The 16,673-nt window shown below is 31.9% G+C and overlaps 1 protein-coding gene across 1 annotated transcript in view; it reads left to right on the forward strand.

The window, feature by feature from the left end:
- The first annotated feature begins 18 nt into the window (after positions 1-18).
- Positions 19-16,673, forward strand: part of LOC149783580 (gamma-interferon-inducible lysosomal thiol reductase-like) — a 28,727-nt gene continuing 12,072 nt past the window's right edge. Inside the window, exons 1-3 of the mRNA XM_089931839.1 lie at positions 19-495; positions 1,427-1,612; positions 2,914-2,988. Of these exons, the coding sequence (XP_089787965.1) occupies positions 379-495; positions 1,427-1,612; positions 2,914-2,988 (378 nt within the window). The 5' untranslated portion in view covers positions 19-378. The remainder of the gene's footprint in view (positions 496-1,426; positions 1,613-2,913; positions 2,989-16,673) is intronic.

Below are 16,673 nucleotides of genomic sequence, written 5' to 3' on the forward strand. Positions count from 1 at the left end.
ATCAAAATGGTATCGGGAGGATTATGCTATAGAAAGTCTGATAGTAAAAGCTAAAGACGGAATAAACGTTAGAAATGAAAAAACGGAAGAAAAAATTTCTTAATTTTGTACGAAAATGGTTTAATAATTTTTAAAAGCGTGTAGTGCTCATGCGGTTAAAACTAACAATATTGTTCAATTTCTTTTCTGTGGTAAAGTCAACTTGTTCCCCTCACATGACTAAAATCACATGAGGTGCTATGTCATATAAGATAGATTGGTGCACATTTATCTTGTGATATTTAGAATAGTCTCAGAGCAGTTCGTGCTACGTGACAGTGGCTGCTGATAATTGTAGATAACCGAGTGTGCAAACACAAAGGCAATAGCTACTTTACAATGAAAGGTTGGGTATTTTGTGTTGTTTTTGTAGCTAGTGCAAGCACTTGTGTTGGGGTATGTCGGTTTCCCCCAAGTTTGTGGTGCAGTTCCACTGAAATTACAGAAGAATGTCAGGTTTGTATTTTAAGAGTCAAAACGTATTAAGTACACGAGCAGTGGCCATTGAATGTGTTTGTTGTTTTTTTGTTGTTGTTGTTTTTTTTACTGTGGGACTTATGCATATTAGTGGAAAACTAACAATACCTCCAATCATTTTTCAAAACATTTCGTCATTCCTTCTTTTTTTTAAATTTATTCGTTTATTTATTTAAACTGAAGATTTAAATAATGCATTTTAGAGAAAGGCAGATATTCTTGACTTTTTTTAACCAACCATTTTTCAGGGAGGGGTGTGTGGCAGGGCATTTTGGAGACAGAAATTTTTTGTAAAGCATCTTCCCCCATTCACTAACCTCTACCCCCCCCCCACTTTAAATCTTTTATGTTCAGTCCCATATTAGTTCAATAAATCCTCCCCCCCCCCATCTGTATTGATACTAATGGTTATGTGGGTCTGATGTCACCTGTTCATTAAAATTTATAGTTTTGCTGCATACATATCTTTCTGGAACACACCTCCATACCCTAACAGCCATATCTAGTGTGAGAATCAAAATGGCCTCAGGACAGAGGGCTGTGCTATTGCATATATGGATTTACAAGTTACCAAACATAGGATTTGCTTTGGAAATGTACTGTATATAAAATGTACACCTATATGTGCAGACCAGATTGGCTGCAGATTTGTGCAGGCTTTAATGAAAGTCCGTATCAGCCCCTGATCCACCAGTCAATATTATTACAGGTGTGGGACTGATTATAAGCCTAGTCCCATATATTTTAGGCAAACTGAAGAAACTGGAGAAAATGATCGGTCCTTTTTAAAAAGACTGCTATGATAAGGATGAAAATGCCATCACCTCCATTACCAGCATACTCATCTTCTTCATCATCATCATTACAATTCTTGTTATAATTCTTATTATTATCATTATTTACTTTTCAGGTCACAAGCCAGTGTAAACAGTGGACTTATCCACCTCAGACTGCTGTAAAACCAGTTGATTTTGCCCTCTACTATGAATCCCTGTGTCCAGGTTGCCGTGATATGTTTGCAACGCAGATCAACCTTGCATACAGAAAAGTTGGAGAAATCATGAATCTGATATTAGTCCCATATGGAAATGCTCAGGTATCTGTAGAAATGAAATGTATTGGTAAATTAAGTTTTCAGTTAGGAATCATCTTTATTGGCCATGGTTCAAAACTGTATCCATCAATACACAGTTCATTTGACTGTAGAGACGAGAATCTTACTTAATGGTGATAAATATAAAGATAATGATAACAAGTTATACAAGGCTGTAAGTAACTGTTATGTATAATTTCTAGCTCAGGTTGTGTACAAATTATAGTATGCTTTTGAAGTAACCACAAGAGAAGAAAAAAAATGGCACAGTCCATTTATGAAAGCAACAGTTCGCACAGTCCATTTATCAAGAAATTAGTATCCAACTTAACATTAACTGTAATAATAATATCAAGTCAATGGGGGAATTGGAAATGATTTGCACACCATTGTTCACTATAACCATAACAGTGATGTCAAGTCAATGACAGAAATGAGAAATATTTGGATAGCATGCTCAGTGATGTTAACCCAGTCATGGACATGGGTATTAATTATCATCTGTGCCCATAATGAACCAGTGGGTCATGATTCAGGGTCTATTATAGGCTGAAAATTAAGGGTCAAAGTTGTTCTCACTATTAAAGAAAAATGGAAAATTTTCTGAATATATAAGTGATTTAATAAATTAACATATACTGGGCTTGAGAAAATGATATCCAATTTTATTTTATTGTTGTTGTTGTTGTTGTGGTGTTTAATGCCATTTTTCAGCACATGATAGGCTATCCATGGCAGCCAGTATTAATGGTGGAGGAAGAACCTGGGAAAACCCTGGGAAGAACCACCGACCCACGAGAAGCTACTGGCAAGCTTTCTCACATACCCACATTGGTCAGATCCTAGACTCGAACCCACGCAGACAGAGGTGAGATGGCAGTGATCCGTAATGGAGAGCACTTTAGACCACTCGGCCACTTGGTGCCCCTCCAATTTTATTAATTTGTTAGAAATAAGTGTTATTCCTGTGTTCAGAATGCATAGTATTTAATATATATTTTAATTTTGGTCTGGTCTATTGTACCCTCTAGAGTCAGCATAGCTCAGCTTGAAAATCATGGATTACATCATTACACAATAATATACAGAGTGCAAGGCCATTTGGAGTTTGATCACTTTACTTTTGACACCCATAAGGTCAACAATAAACAAGCTATTTAAATGTATTGCTTTTTTAAGATGACAAGGATCAGCTTTGCTTTGCTATCACATAATCCTGCAAAATATTTATAAGATATGACAAATCTAAACAATATGTGTTTTAGAAAATAAGGGAATTATTTATAGCTATTTATTTACTTTAGGAGAAAAAGGTTGGAAGCAAATGGGTATTTGAATGTCAGCATGGCAAAGAAGAATGTATAGGAAACATAATTGAGGTAAATATCCCTTCCTTGTTGCATTACCAGTTTTTGTTTTCAGTTTGTTTGTTATGTTGTACAGGAATATACTGCTTAGATAATATTTACAAAAAAATTATGTTTCAAGTATAGCATCCATTTAAAGTAACAGACCCTCAAAATTCCATACTTTCAATGCCTCAGGGGCAAGTTGGTTTTCAGTGGGCAAGCCAATATCCAGATGCAATGCAGGTATTGTAGAAAGTGACTGTTTTTGGTTTTATAAATAAATCAGTAGAAGAACCTTCCTGTCAGCAAGTTAACTTTTAAAAACATATAAAACCCAAGTACACCATCTAACAATCAATAATTCTGAATATAAATATGAAGAAAGCAGCATTAATACTTTGATAATATATATGGTTCTAACTGTGATACTATTATATATGGTCCTAACTGTGATACCAAAATATATAAATGATGGTTTGCTAATAAATCATTGCATTTTTATTTTATTGAGTGAATTTTACAAGTTTAAAGAAGTAGAAAACACAAACTTAGATAATCATGTTAGGTTGCAATTCAGTTACCTAAATGAACTTGTATTACCAAATTTAAATCAAAGGATTAATTACATGCAATAAATTGCCGTTTGAAAAGATGAGAAATAAGAATATTTCAGGTGCAGATAGCTTTGCTGTGGAATTATTAAAATTCATTTGGAACAACTTTGATTTCTTCAAACACAAATATTTATTAGATGATGGTGAATTTTTGGCTCTTCAGATTGAAGGAACTATAAGTTCACAAAAGGTAATAAAAATGTGTGTGATTTGGATTTTTAATGTAGCTATAACAATTTTTGATTTATTTAGCTATGATGTCTGCAGTGTTAGAGTTTATAGTGATGTCTAGCACTGGGGAATCATGCCGCAGACAGGTAGCATGATGTCCCACCCAGTCACATTATCCTGACAGCAGGCCAACCAGTCCTAACACTAAGGGACTGTGATTTTCTTTTTAAATTTCTGGTCTGAAATAGTTTGAGTAAATATGCTCAGATGTACAGAAAATGACTATATACTATATCCATATTATTTGAAAGGAAATTTATTATCTTGAGAGAAATGAAAATATGATATTTTGGCTAGAAAGAAGCACCAAAGCCTCCCTAACTTTGTTATGTGTGTGTTATTTTTGTATAAGCTGTCCTCTACAGCTGTAACTAAAGTGGGGTGATTAAGCTTACACTATAGCTGAGACCCTCAGAGGTCTTGGAAATGCTTAATCACGTGTATTTGGACACCCATTTTTTTATCTGGGATGCAGAAAATCACTTAGGCGGGAGTCCTCCATACACATGTGAAAGGTGGGAGGCAAAAATTCAAAGTCTTGCCAGTCCTGCTTCAGCCACCTGCTTACTGGGAAAATATGTTGATCAGTTAGCTGTGCTGATATTTACAATGACATAATTTAGTAGCTGAAAGATCCCTTGATGTACATGTTGCCATTATAAGAGTACATCAAAGAACATGATGCAATAGTTGGGTGGCAAGTTCAAAGACTTTGACTGGCAGATGTGTGGGAAAATGTACTGGTATTTAAAATGGCAGAATTCAGTGGCTGAGAGATCCCATGATGTACATGTTACCATTATAGAGTACATCAAAAGAAAATGATGCTATAGCTGCATGGCAAGTTCAAAGGCTTTGACTGACTGCTTGGTATGAAAATGTATTGACATTTACAGTGATTGAATTCAGAGGCAGAAAGACCCAGAGATGTACATGTGGTCATTTATAAGAGTGCATCAAATACACAATTTTAGCTTTCATTATTGTGTTTATTTCCATGTATAGCTGAATAAAACAGTGCATGTGACCTTGGAATCAAGACATCTTGAGAATATGCAGGAGAACTTTTTTAGTTTGATATCAATACACATGGAAACTTTTTGAGTTGGATATCAATACACAGGGAAACTTTTTGAGTTGGACATCAATACACAGGGAAACTTTTTGAGTTGGATATCAATATACAGGGAAACATTTTGAGTTGGATATCAATACACAGGGTAACTTTTTGAGTTGGATATCAATATGCAGGGAAACTTTTTGAGTTGGATATCAGTATGCAGGGAAACAAGATATTTATCATAGAGGATCAGTAAACATAAAACACAGTGACTCAACAAATCAGAAAATATTTATTGGTCAAGAGAAATTATTCAAGTCAAAAATAACTGCTTTCCTGAAAGTCTTAAGCTGTATGTCAGTTTTACAAGAACTTAATACAAAAACAGGTGTTAGTGATTAAATAAAAAATGAATTTGTCCCAAGGTTGGATTTGGCTCAAATATCTTTCACATCTTCCCATTGGGCATCAAGGTTCAGAATATAACTATGTTTATAAATTAATTTGTGTGATGAAAACTATTTTGTAATATCTTGAATAATTTTTGAAAATTATCTTGTTAAGAGAAAATGAAAACATGCTTTAAATATCACTAAGTTCTCTACAAAATTACTTGAAAATTTCTGGATATACCTTATTCAGAGAAGCTATCAAAGTACTAGTACAGTGAAATAGTGCCAAAATATGTACCATAGGAAAAACGTGCCAAGGTAAGTCAGTAATCAATAAAAGTCACTTGAATGTCAGCAAGTTAACTTTTAAAAACATCTATAATAATAATAATAATAATAATAATAATAATGACCTTATTTAAAGAGGGTAACACAATTAGCTAAAAACTAATCTACCTTGAGGCCCTCATACAAAGGAATTCATTTATTTAAGCTGCATCTCTGAAGCCACTGGATATATTGGGTTTGGAAGAAGGAAATAGAGTGGGCATTTCTAATCTTAGCTGGAATACTATTCCAGAGCAGAGTTCCAGAGTATTGGAAACTTTTTTAAATTACTCCTTATTTGGTTTGGGAATTTTATACTGTTTGGTTGACATGGATCGCAGGTGGGGAGTATTACCAGGTAGCCTATACTGGAATAGTGATTGTAAATATTCAGGAGCACTATTCTGAGATATCCTGTACATTAATTTGGCTTTTCTCAAACAGATTCGGTCTTTAATAGGTAATATTTTTAACCTACCAGCTAAACTTTCCTTGCTTTCTTTCTGGATTGATATTAGCCCAAATGCTCTTTTTTGAAGATGTGCCAGCTTTGCTATGTTTTTATCATTTGAATTACCCCATACTGTACTACAGTAGTCCAAATAGGGTTGTATGTAACTGTTATAAAATAGTTTCCTGTGCCTTTCAGGGAGAAAATGTCTTATCCTACTGAGAAGCCATAAACTTGAATTGACTTTTTTACTGGTATGTTTGATATGTTAAGTCCATGATAGGTTATTATCTACCAGAACACCAAGTAGCCTATCATGACAGACTATTTGCAGATTTGTATCCTTCCATGTCAGACATAGTTCATCACTATCAAGATTTGTCCTTCTTTGCCGTGTTGAGATAAGTAATATTTTAGTTTTAACAGTATTTGCCACCATGCCATTACATGTGCACCAGTTTTCCAGTTTGTTTAGGGCATTCTGTAAAGAAATTTCGAGCTCATGCTTTGTGTTTTGGATGTCTGACAATGTTGTGTCATCTGCATAGAGATCTGTAGATGTTATTGAGTCTCTTAGTAAAAGTGGTAGGTCATTAATAAATAAAATGAATAGTAGTTGACCTAGAATTAAGCCTTGTGGTACTCCATATCTAATTGTTTCAGGTTCAGACAGAACATTATTTATGTAAACATGTTGTGTTCTCTCATTTAAGTACGAAGTAAACCATCTAATTGTTCTTTCATCATACTGGTAGATTTTCAGTTTCTTCAAAAGGATTTCATGATCCACCATGTCAAAAGCTTTCCTGAAATCTACAAATACAGTTCCTATTATTCTACCTTGGTCAAGTGCTTGAAGCCATTTATCAGTTAGGGAGATCAAGGCAGTCTCACAGGAATGGTTCTGTCTAAAGCCTGATTGATTAGGGTGTAACAGCAAGTGTTTGGTTAAATATGACATGAATGAGTCATGGACATGTTTTTCAATCAATTTTGACAAGTTTGGTAGTATTGAAATTGGTCGGTAGTTATCAGCATCATCCTTAGAACCAGATTTGTGAATAGGAGTTACTTTTGCAGTTTTCCATATTTTGGGGACAGATGAGGTTGCAATACTTAAATTAATTATGAATGTTATGCTATCTACAATAGCAAAGGCAGAAGATTTAATGAGTCGTGGACCAATCTGATCAAGTCCTGTAGCTATAGCCATATACGAATTAAGCTCTTTAATTTCCAGACAGTGGTCAACTACTGGTAGACGTCTTGGCTTTTTAAGAGAGGTATACTTATTTAAAAATATAAATATAAATATTAAAAAATATTAAATATTAAAAAATATAAATATAAATATAAATATTAAACCAGTAATTTGACCCCAAAACATGTATAATATTGTATCCATATTATTGACAGTCCCCTGTTGTAAAGAGATTATGATTAGACCTGAGAATAATTACCATCCTTTACATAGGCTGTACTTGAAGCAAAGCAATCATTCTAATAGAAAATGCTCTTCAAAAATAATTGTCAAAACATTTTTTCTCTCAAAATACTGGTATTGTACAAATCAAATTATTAATTCTCTGTTAAGGGATAAGAAAAGACTTTTAGCATATTTTAATTTCATATTATTTAGAGGAATATTGGTACTTCCTTACAATTATAAATGATAGAAATATGGTAATCAATATTGCTTGAGTAATGTGAGACAGTGCTTTTAGGCCCTAATTACATTATCTACATGCATGCCCAGGATCCTCAAGTGATTGTTAATCCTGACAGAAGCTATCGTCTCAAGGGCTAACCTAAAAACTTATTCAAAGCTATTGAGAAATTGTTATTAAAGAGAAATCACACTGAGTAAAGTCATCATCATTTATGGAATACAATAAATCTGAAGAAGAAAAAAATACAAATGCTAATAGTGATAATGAAAAGAAGAAGAGTAAGAAGAATGTGGTATAGAGACCCATTATAACAAATATGTTTTAATGTTACCAGTGATATCTTTAAGCCTGGCATTTTGTCATATGTCACCTTCAAGATTTTAATGAATCTGATTATCCATTTATGTTGCTATGCTCAGTTAGGGTATATAAAATACATGCTATGCTCAATTCAGGCATATAAAATACATGCTATGCTCAGTTAGGGCATATCAAATGTTATGCTCAGTTAGGGCATGTAAAATACATGCTATGCTCAATTAGGGCAGATACAATACATGCTATGCTCTGTTAGGGCATATAAAATACATGCTATGCTCAATTCAGGCATATAAAATACATGCTATGCTCAGTTAGGGCATATCAAATGTTATGCTCAGTTAGGGCATATAAAATACATGATATGCTCAATTCAGGCATATAAAATACATGCTATGCTCAGTTAGGGCATATCAAATGTTATGCTCAGTTAGGGCATATAAAATACATGCTATGCTCAATTAGGGCAGATACAATAAATGCTATGCTCAGTTAGGGCATATAAAATACATGCTATGCTCAATTCAGGCATATAAAATACATGCTATGCTCAGTTAGGGCATATCAAATGTTATGCTCAGTTAGGGCATATAAAATACATGCTATGCTCAATTCAGGCATATAAAATATATACTGTGCTCAGTTATGGCATATCAAATGTTATGCTCAGTTAGGGCATATAAAGTACATGCTATGCTCAATTCAGGCATATAAAATACATGCTATGCTCAGTTACGGAATATCAAATGTTATGCTCAGTTAGGGCATATAAAATACGTGTTATGATTAGTTTGGGCATAAAATACATGCTGTGCATAGGGCATATAAAATACATGCTGTGCTCAGTTAGGGCATAAGAAATACTTGCTTTGCTCAGTTAGGGCATATAGAATACATGCTATGCTCAGTTAGGCATATAAAATACATGCTGTGCTCAATTAGGACATATAAAATGCATGTTCTGCTCAGATAGGGTATATAAATACATGCTATGCTCAATTAGGGCATATACAATACATGCTGTGCTTAGTTAGGCATATAAAATACCTGCTGTGCTTAGTTAGGCCTATAAAATACCTGCTGTGCTCAGTTAGGGCATAAAATACATGCAGCAATAACATAGTAAGTAATAAAACATCCAGTTTTATTCGGTCCTGTAATTAGGAGGCATTAGTTGCTTGATGGCAGTTTTTGAAAGTTTCTTGTGTGCATCTGTTTAGAAATTGTTCAGAAGGAAATAGATTTATTGCCTTACTAACAAGAATGCTACTACCCCTTGTGAAAAGGAACATGAATTATTTTATATTTCTTTTACTATTAAATATTTATTTGCTTGCTGGCTTAATAAAAGTTCAATGGCTGCATTTGATACTAAGTGATTAAATAGTTCTGTTTCATCGTTTTAGTCTAAAGCTATTATTAATAAATACATTTTATTAGTGGCTATGGTTTGCTGTTGAATATGCAATGCTGTGATTTTTTGGCAGATAAAACCATCTCTTAACTATTGTGTTATGGACCAACAATTTAATAGAGGGGTGCTTGGGGTTTTCTTTTAAACCAGAAGAAAACTTGTGGTTGGTTAATGTAAAGAAGCTTCCTGGTGACCAATCTGCAATCATCATGTAATTTAAATGTTTGACTATGGGTAATCAACCAACCAAATATCTTAAGATTATGTCAGATTTAATCCCAGTCCTGACGAAAAGAGTGACGAGCTTGCAGTAGCAGCTTATAAATTATGACACCTTGTAAATTATTACACCTTGTAAATTATGACAAATTGTAAATAATGACACTTTGTAAATTATGACACCTTGTAAATTATGACAACTTGTAAATTATGACAAATTGTAAATTTATGACACCTTGTAAATTATGATAACTTGTAAATTATGACACTTTGTAAATTACAACACCTTGTAAATTATGACACTTTGTCAATTATGACACCTCAATAATTGAGGTGGTAAACTTAGAGCAAAGGTCAGAGAGACTTGTATGTCATTAGTAACTGGAGGCAAGGATAAATACTACCAAGCATTTAAATAGAACTGTGACTTGTATTAACCTGCAAATGCTTTCTTTCATTAACTATGTCAAATTTGTTAATGGGTTTATTCCAGCTGATGTGGAAGTAAAAAAATATTAAAATGGAGAGGGAACATTTAGAAAAATAAAATCATTATAAAGATTGACGTTGCATGTTTTTAGTAATGTTCTATTTAAACATACAATTGTTGAAGCAAGATATGAGCTTGTCGTTGTGAATATATTTTCTTACATAATGCCATTGCTCGCAGTATGCTGATTTTTTTTCCTTCTGAACATATGTCCAGTTTAATAAGGTTCCATTTTATTTACAGATTATGGTCATTGCCCTAGATTTGGCAGGTAAAATTGAGTGCTATTTAAATTCAGCCATTATTTCCTCAGCACTGTTTCATTCAGCCTTGTCTGTATTCCAGATTGTTACCCTTCCATTTGCTTTATCTTTGAACCCATATTGCAATACAATACCATCTGTATTCTTTTTGTTACTTCTTATTTTGTACTTTTGTTGTTGGGCAGGGGCAGATGATTCATATAGCTTTGATTTGATTGGTAAAGATAGGTAATTAGTTAGGCAGCTGTTTTCTTGTTTTTTATATTATTTCTTAACTTTTTATATCATAATGCTGGTATTTTCTTTGATCTTTTCTTTCTTTTCTACATGAAGTCCTTTGCTATTTTTTCTTTTTTACATGAAGTCCTGTGGGAAACACTTTTTGTTTATGAATGAGTCTCCAAGCGTGAAGCTTCCATGCCAAAAATTTAAAATTATCTTCCCACATGATTGCGTTTGAAAATAAATCAATAGGTTGATTGTGTCTTGCTGTTAAATATCTACTGATCTGAGAAATATTATCTGAAATAGTTTTTTTTTCTGTTATCTATTTACTTGTTTTTACCTTTTAAAAGATATTCCCATTTAAAGTGACTTTATATAATGATATATTAATATTTGAGGCACATGGGCTGAACATTTATGTAGTGATGTCATGGATTTGCTAAGGCAAAAAAACCTGATATTTTTTTACTGGATAAACATTTACAAGCAGAAGAGGAGAAAATTATTTATTCCATATGGGACATGAATGTTAATTTAACTCCTTTGTTACCAGAGTGGGGGTGTTGCAATTTTATGATGCAATAATTCTGAATATAAATGAGAATAAAAACAGCATATAGTGTATTAATACCTTGCTGTTGGTACTGAACATGATGGAAATATATACATGTATCATGCTAACTCTGATTCTCTTGAATTATATATAATTCCAAAAGGCAAATAAGATAAATTATTCCTGAAGAATTGCAGATCTATATCATTCTTAAAAATTATTTTTAAAAATCCTCCACAACTTTTGAAAACAGCTTTAAGAACCTTTTTAACTAAAACTAATGCACCCATATCAATCAAGTTTTATTTCTTGTCTGAATATAGTGGAAATTTGAGTTTGGTACAAAAACAAGTTTAGTATAATGATATTTCTGAACATACCACAATACGGAGTATGGTGCATGGCAATTTTATTAGGGACTGGGATATTTCTTTTTAAATAACTATCTCTCAGATATCTGTCTCTAAGACGTCTATCTCTCAGGTACCTGGAAATAAACATCATGCTCTGATTTTTAGCAAATAACACCATGTTATATCCATGTTATTAGAAACAAAACAAAATTATATTGAGGTAATAGGAAAATAAAATATCTTGGCTAGGAAGAAAATCATACTCCACCCCACCCCCAGAATTAAATTGATGGTAGCAAATAGCAGATGAATTTCCAGTGTGTATGTTAGACATGTAAAACTTGAGTGGGATGATTACACTATACCTGACAGCCTGTAATATTAATGATTCTGATATTAGAGAGCTTGTTGATGAAGATAGGAATTTGATTGACCCCAAAGCATACTATTTACTAGCTTCACAATTCATAAATTAATTTTTAGAGAGATGTCATCACCTGAGAAAGATGTTAATCAGAGAGCGGCAGTAAACATAAATCACACTGACCCAACAAATGAGAAAATATTTAGTGGACTAGAGAAATTAAGTAAAATTCAAACATTAAAAAATCCGGTCTTGAAAATGTCAAAATGGTTATCAGTCTTACAAAAGAATACATACACATTTGCTTTACAAACTATTTTAAAACAGTACATTTTTAAAATTATTTTATTAAACTGAAAGTTTTTCACAGCATTCGATTTGCTCAAATATCTTTTACAAAATCCCATTTGGCCACCATGTTGTTATGTGTGAAATGTGTTAAAACATGGGATTAAACATTTATCTCAGATATTCAAAAATAATTTGTGAAAATAAAAACTTTTTCATAAAAACATGAATAAATTTTGAGAATTAATGAACAATGAAAACATGCATTTAATGTCACTAAATTCACAACAAGATTACTTGAGAACTTCTTTTGAAATCCTTAGCTACAGAACTACCTATGTACTGGTACAGTGAAGTATGGCCAGAAAGAAAATCAACCCAATGGGAAAAAGTACTGTGGTAAACCAATATATCAGTAATACTGCACACCCACTGGGGAAATACACTAAATATCTTTGTTAAAATGCAACAAGTGCAAGAGAAGAATGATATCACGGGTCTTCTGCTTGTTGACTTTGAAAAAAAGGTAATTTATTTGGTTTCATGGAACTTTATAAAATTCCTAATTTCTTTATATTTTGGCCCAATGGTTAAATAAAGGACAGAAATATTTGACAAGAATATTTAATCATATATTGCTGTGACCAGTAAAGTTTCACAAGGGTATGCTACCGAACAATGTTATCCCTTATTGACATATATTTTCATTTTATGTATTGAGACTGAATCAGTTAATAACAAGATCAAAGGTATAAACATTGATAATACAGTATAGAATACATTGTATCCCAAAAGGCAGATGATACGTGTCTTTTTTAGATGCTACTGAAATGTCATTAACATATACATTGTGTATATTGAATGAGTTTATGTCCAATAACATTGAAAAAGTTTTGAATTTTGAAGGGAATAAAAGAGAAAAGCAGAGACAAAATTGCATCACAGTGCATTAATTTTGCGACTAAATTCACAAGAAATTAGAAATAAATGATAGAGTTAAATTATTCAAACAAAATTAGAGAAATAAAAATTATGTTCTTGCAATAGTCTTTTAGAATTTTGATATCTTGTGGAAACATTACAGTTGTAAGGTGTATTAATGTGTTCAAGAAAAGACATTTGATTCTTTATTTACCAAATCATTTAGAAATTTTTATGTAACTATATGAATAGTTTTTAATTTGTTGTAGAATAAACTAAATGATAGAAAGACTAGTCTGAGCCCAAAAATATTCTGAAAGCAGATTAAAAATGATTAACATTCAAATAGTAATGCCAGCATGAAAAACAGCCTGGGTATGTAGACTTATTTTAGATACAGCTAAGTGAGAAATCAAACCATAAATTTAGAGATGTCCAAAGATATTTGATTTTTTGGGGTTATGAAATTTTGTTTACTAAAATCTCATGGGATTTGAGGAAGAAATTTTAGAATGATGCTTTATTCAGTTTATTAAAACCACCTTATTATGGTGATCTGAATCAGTTTTGTTCATTGCTAATAATAATGTTGGAGGTCACAGAATTTTCTGTAAACAGTTGTACAGTTGTGAAGTAAATAGAATCATGAGTTTCACATGAATCTTAATTCTTACCTTAACAATTAACCATATGGAATAAATCTTTTTACAAAATGATTGTGTTACAGATGTTATTATTATGGAATAAACCTTTACAGTATTAGGGTATTGTAGGTGTTTATTATTACAGAATAAACTTTTTTCATTATGAGAGTATTAAAGGAGTTATTTATTATGGAATAAACTTTTTTTGGTGGCATCAGAGTTGTCTTTTCTTTGTTGTACATGTACTCATAAGACCTATAAGATATGTCAGTTTGTGGACAAACAAGGTCAGCCATGCCACATTATTGCATCACATTGGAGACTATGTTGGTAAAGTAGAACAAGTTACCATGGCATGTGGGATAATGAATTCAGAGTTATTTTAATCAACTGATATTGAAGACCTGTTGAAAAGAATCAGTTATTATACAAATTCGAATATGGAGAGTAATGTAAAGTATACTTGAGCCACAGAGAGAAATTGACTGATAAATCATTTTTGGGGAATTATTTTAAAATGTGCACTGAGTATAGAAGGATTAAATAATGGCTAATTTTTTTAATTTCTTTTTTCTTCAAAAGAAGTTATGTCAAAATACTAATTAACAATAAAGTAGTGAAAAATTCATGGAAGTCTTGTTGGCTAAGAAATTGCTTGACAAAGTCTTATATATGTTTTATCATCTTTTTCTCTTTTTTTGAAAAAATAAATATCTTTTATTACAAAGAATAATTATTGCCTTATTTTTCTTCATGAACAGTAGTGTCAAGTAATGTTATTCTTAACGTTTTAAAATCAACATTGTTCAGTTTTTCTGGCCCTTGGTAGAGTCTTCATGAAAAGCCATAAAGATTGCAGTATTTTTGTGAATATTCTTTTACAAGATGTATAATCTTGTTTATTAAATAAACCATACAAGATTTTATTATATACTTAACTGTGAATTATAAAATCTTGTTGGCAAAATAAGTTTCATAGTCATTTCTTTCTTATAGTTTCAGATGTAAAAAGTATATCCTTATATTTTCGCTTGTGAAAATATAAGATTTCCCATCATGCCTTATGAGCATTGATTGTGTATCCCTTCAGAAGTTCAAGTAACCTGGTTCTCAGCCCCCTATGTAACTTTGGTCAAAAGTTCCAACCAGTGTAAAATTATACCTCCATTAACAAAAACTAGCACTTTGTGCTTTCAGAGATGGGAAATGATTTTTGCTGAAAAACTTGACTTCATTCCATTTGCATGTCTATGAAGTTATTTCCCCTTGCATCCTTGACAACAATGATAAACCCACCATAATGCAAAGATGAATCGGACCTTGTGGTCCAGTCAGATAGTTTTTAAAACATCAAAAATATAATATACTGCAATTTATAAGGTCATCCCAATTTTACCACTGTCATAAGTCACTGATCTTTGTATGATTAGCCCATGAAAATAAGGTGAATTTACAAAATAATTTGATTTTTAATAACAGGTAGGGTATTGTGCAGAAGAGTGGTTTTAAGCTTCAGTTTTTGGGCAAGTCTGGTATACAGTTAACAAATGCTTTTTTCCTGTCTAAATACTGGATATATTTCATCTTAATGTGTAAAAAATTCTTGTAGTTTTGCCACTAAAATGTCAGGATTTTTTTGGTACCTTGTGATGAAGTATCCTCTGCTTTAAACTGTTACATCTGTCACTCACATGAAAATGTTTTCTAAGTTTATTTTAATTTTTTGAGACAGATATTTTTACAAGTGCAAGAATATCATTTTTATGACATTTTTTAGTTGCTAATTGAAACTGCCTTTCTGCTTTTCTCTGTTGGCAAATTTATTTTCATGCTGTCACATAAACAGTTTGCAATAAATTATTAATTTATGAATTCATTATATATTTATTTCATAAATACTATATTCATTAATTTATTATCAGTATGAAATTCACCAGAATAATGCATCTTCACAGTGAAAAAAAGTTTCACAAGAAGTGAAAAGTTTTGTCAAAATGGGGCAATAATATGGAAAGGGTTTATTCCTTTCATTGTCATATCGCTTAAATCCTAAGTGTATAAATATTCTCAATACTTAGATTTTTCCTTTACCAGTTTACAAAATGCATATATTGCAAAGCCTTAATCTTGTGATAACCAATTAGGAATAGGATTAACAAAGGTGCATTTATTACAAGGACTTAATTTTGAGATTATGATTAACAAAATGTATACATTTCAGCTACTTAATTACTGTGATAACCAATTAGGAATATGACTAACAGATGTGCATACATTACAAATGCTCAATTACTGCGATAACTTATTTGGAATATAACTAACAAATGTGCATATATTACAAAGCCTTAATTACTGTGACAGCTTATTGGGATTATGATTAACTCAGATGTATACTTTATGCACATATAATCATCATCATCACCTATTAGGAATGTAATTAACAAAGGTGCATATACTAAATTTTGTACTGTGATAATCCATTAGGAATGGGGTTACTAAAGATGCATATACTACAAAGACTTGCTTGGTGTGAAAATATATTGAGAATATGGCTAACAAAGGTGTATATTTGATGAAGACATAATTACTGTGATAATGTGATAATGAGTTAGATTTGTTTAACAAAAATACATCTATTACAAAGACCTTATTTCTATAAGAAACTACTAGGAATATGACTAACAAAGGTGCATATATGACGAGGACTTAATTACTTTGAAAATATATTTGGAGTATGACTAACAAAGGTGCATATAATACAAATACTTAATTCCTGAGATAACCTGTTTGAATATAAGTACATATATTACAGAAATAAGTACATATATTACACAGACTTAATTACTGTAATTGCCTATTTGAATATAAGTGCATATATTACACAGACTTAATTACTGTAATTGCCTATTTGAATACAA

The sequence above is a fragment of the Sinohyriopsis cumingii genome, chromosome 14, assembly GCF_028554795.1.
Source record: "Sinohyriopsis cumingii isolate HCF-2022 chromosome 14, ASM2855479v2, whole genome shotgun sequence".
Lineage (NCBI taxonomy): Eukaryota > Metazoa > Mollusca > Bivalvia > Unionida > Unionidae > Sinohyriopsis > Sinohyriopsis cumingii.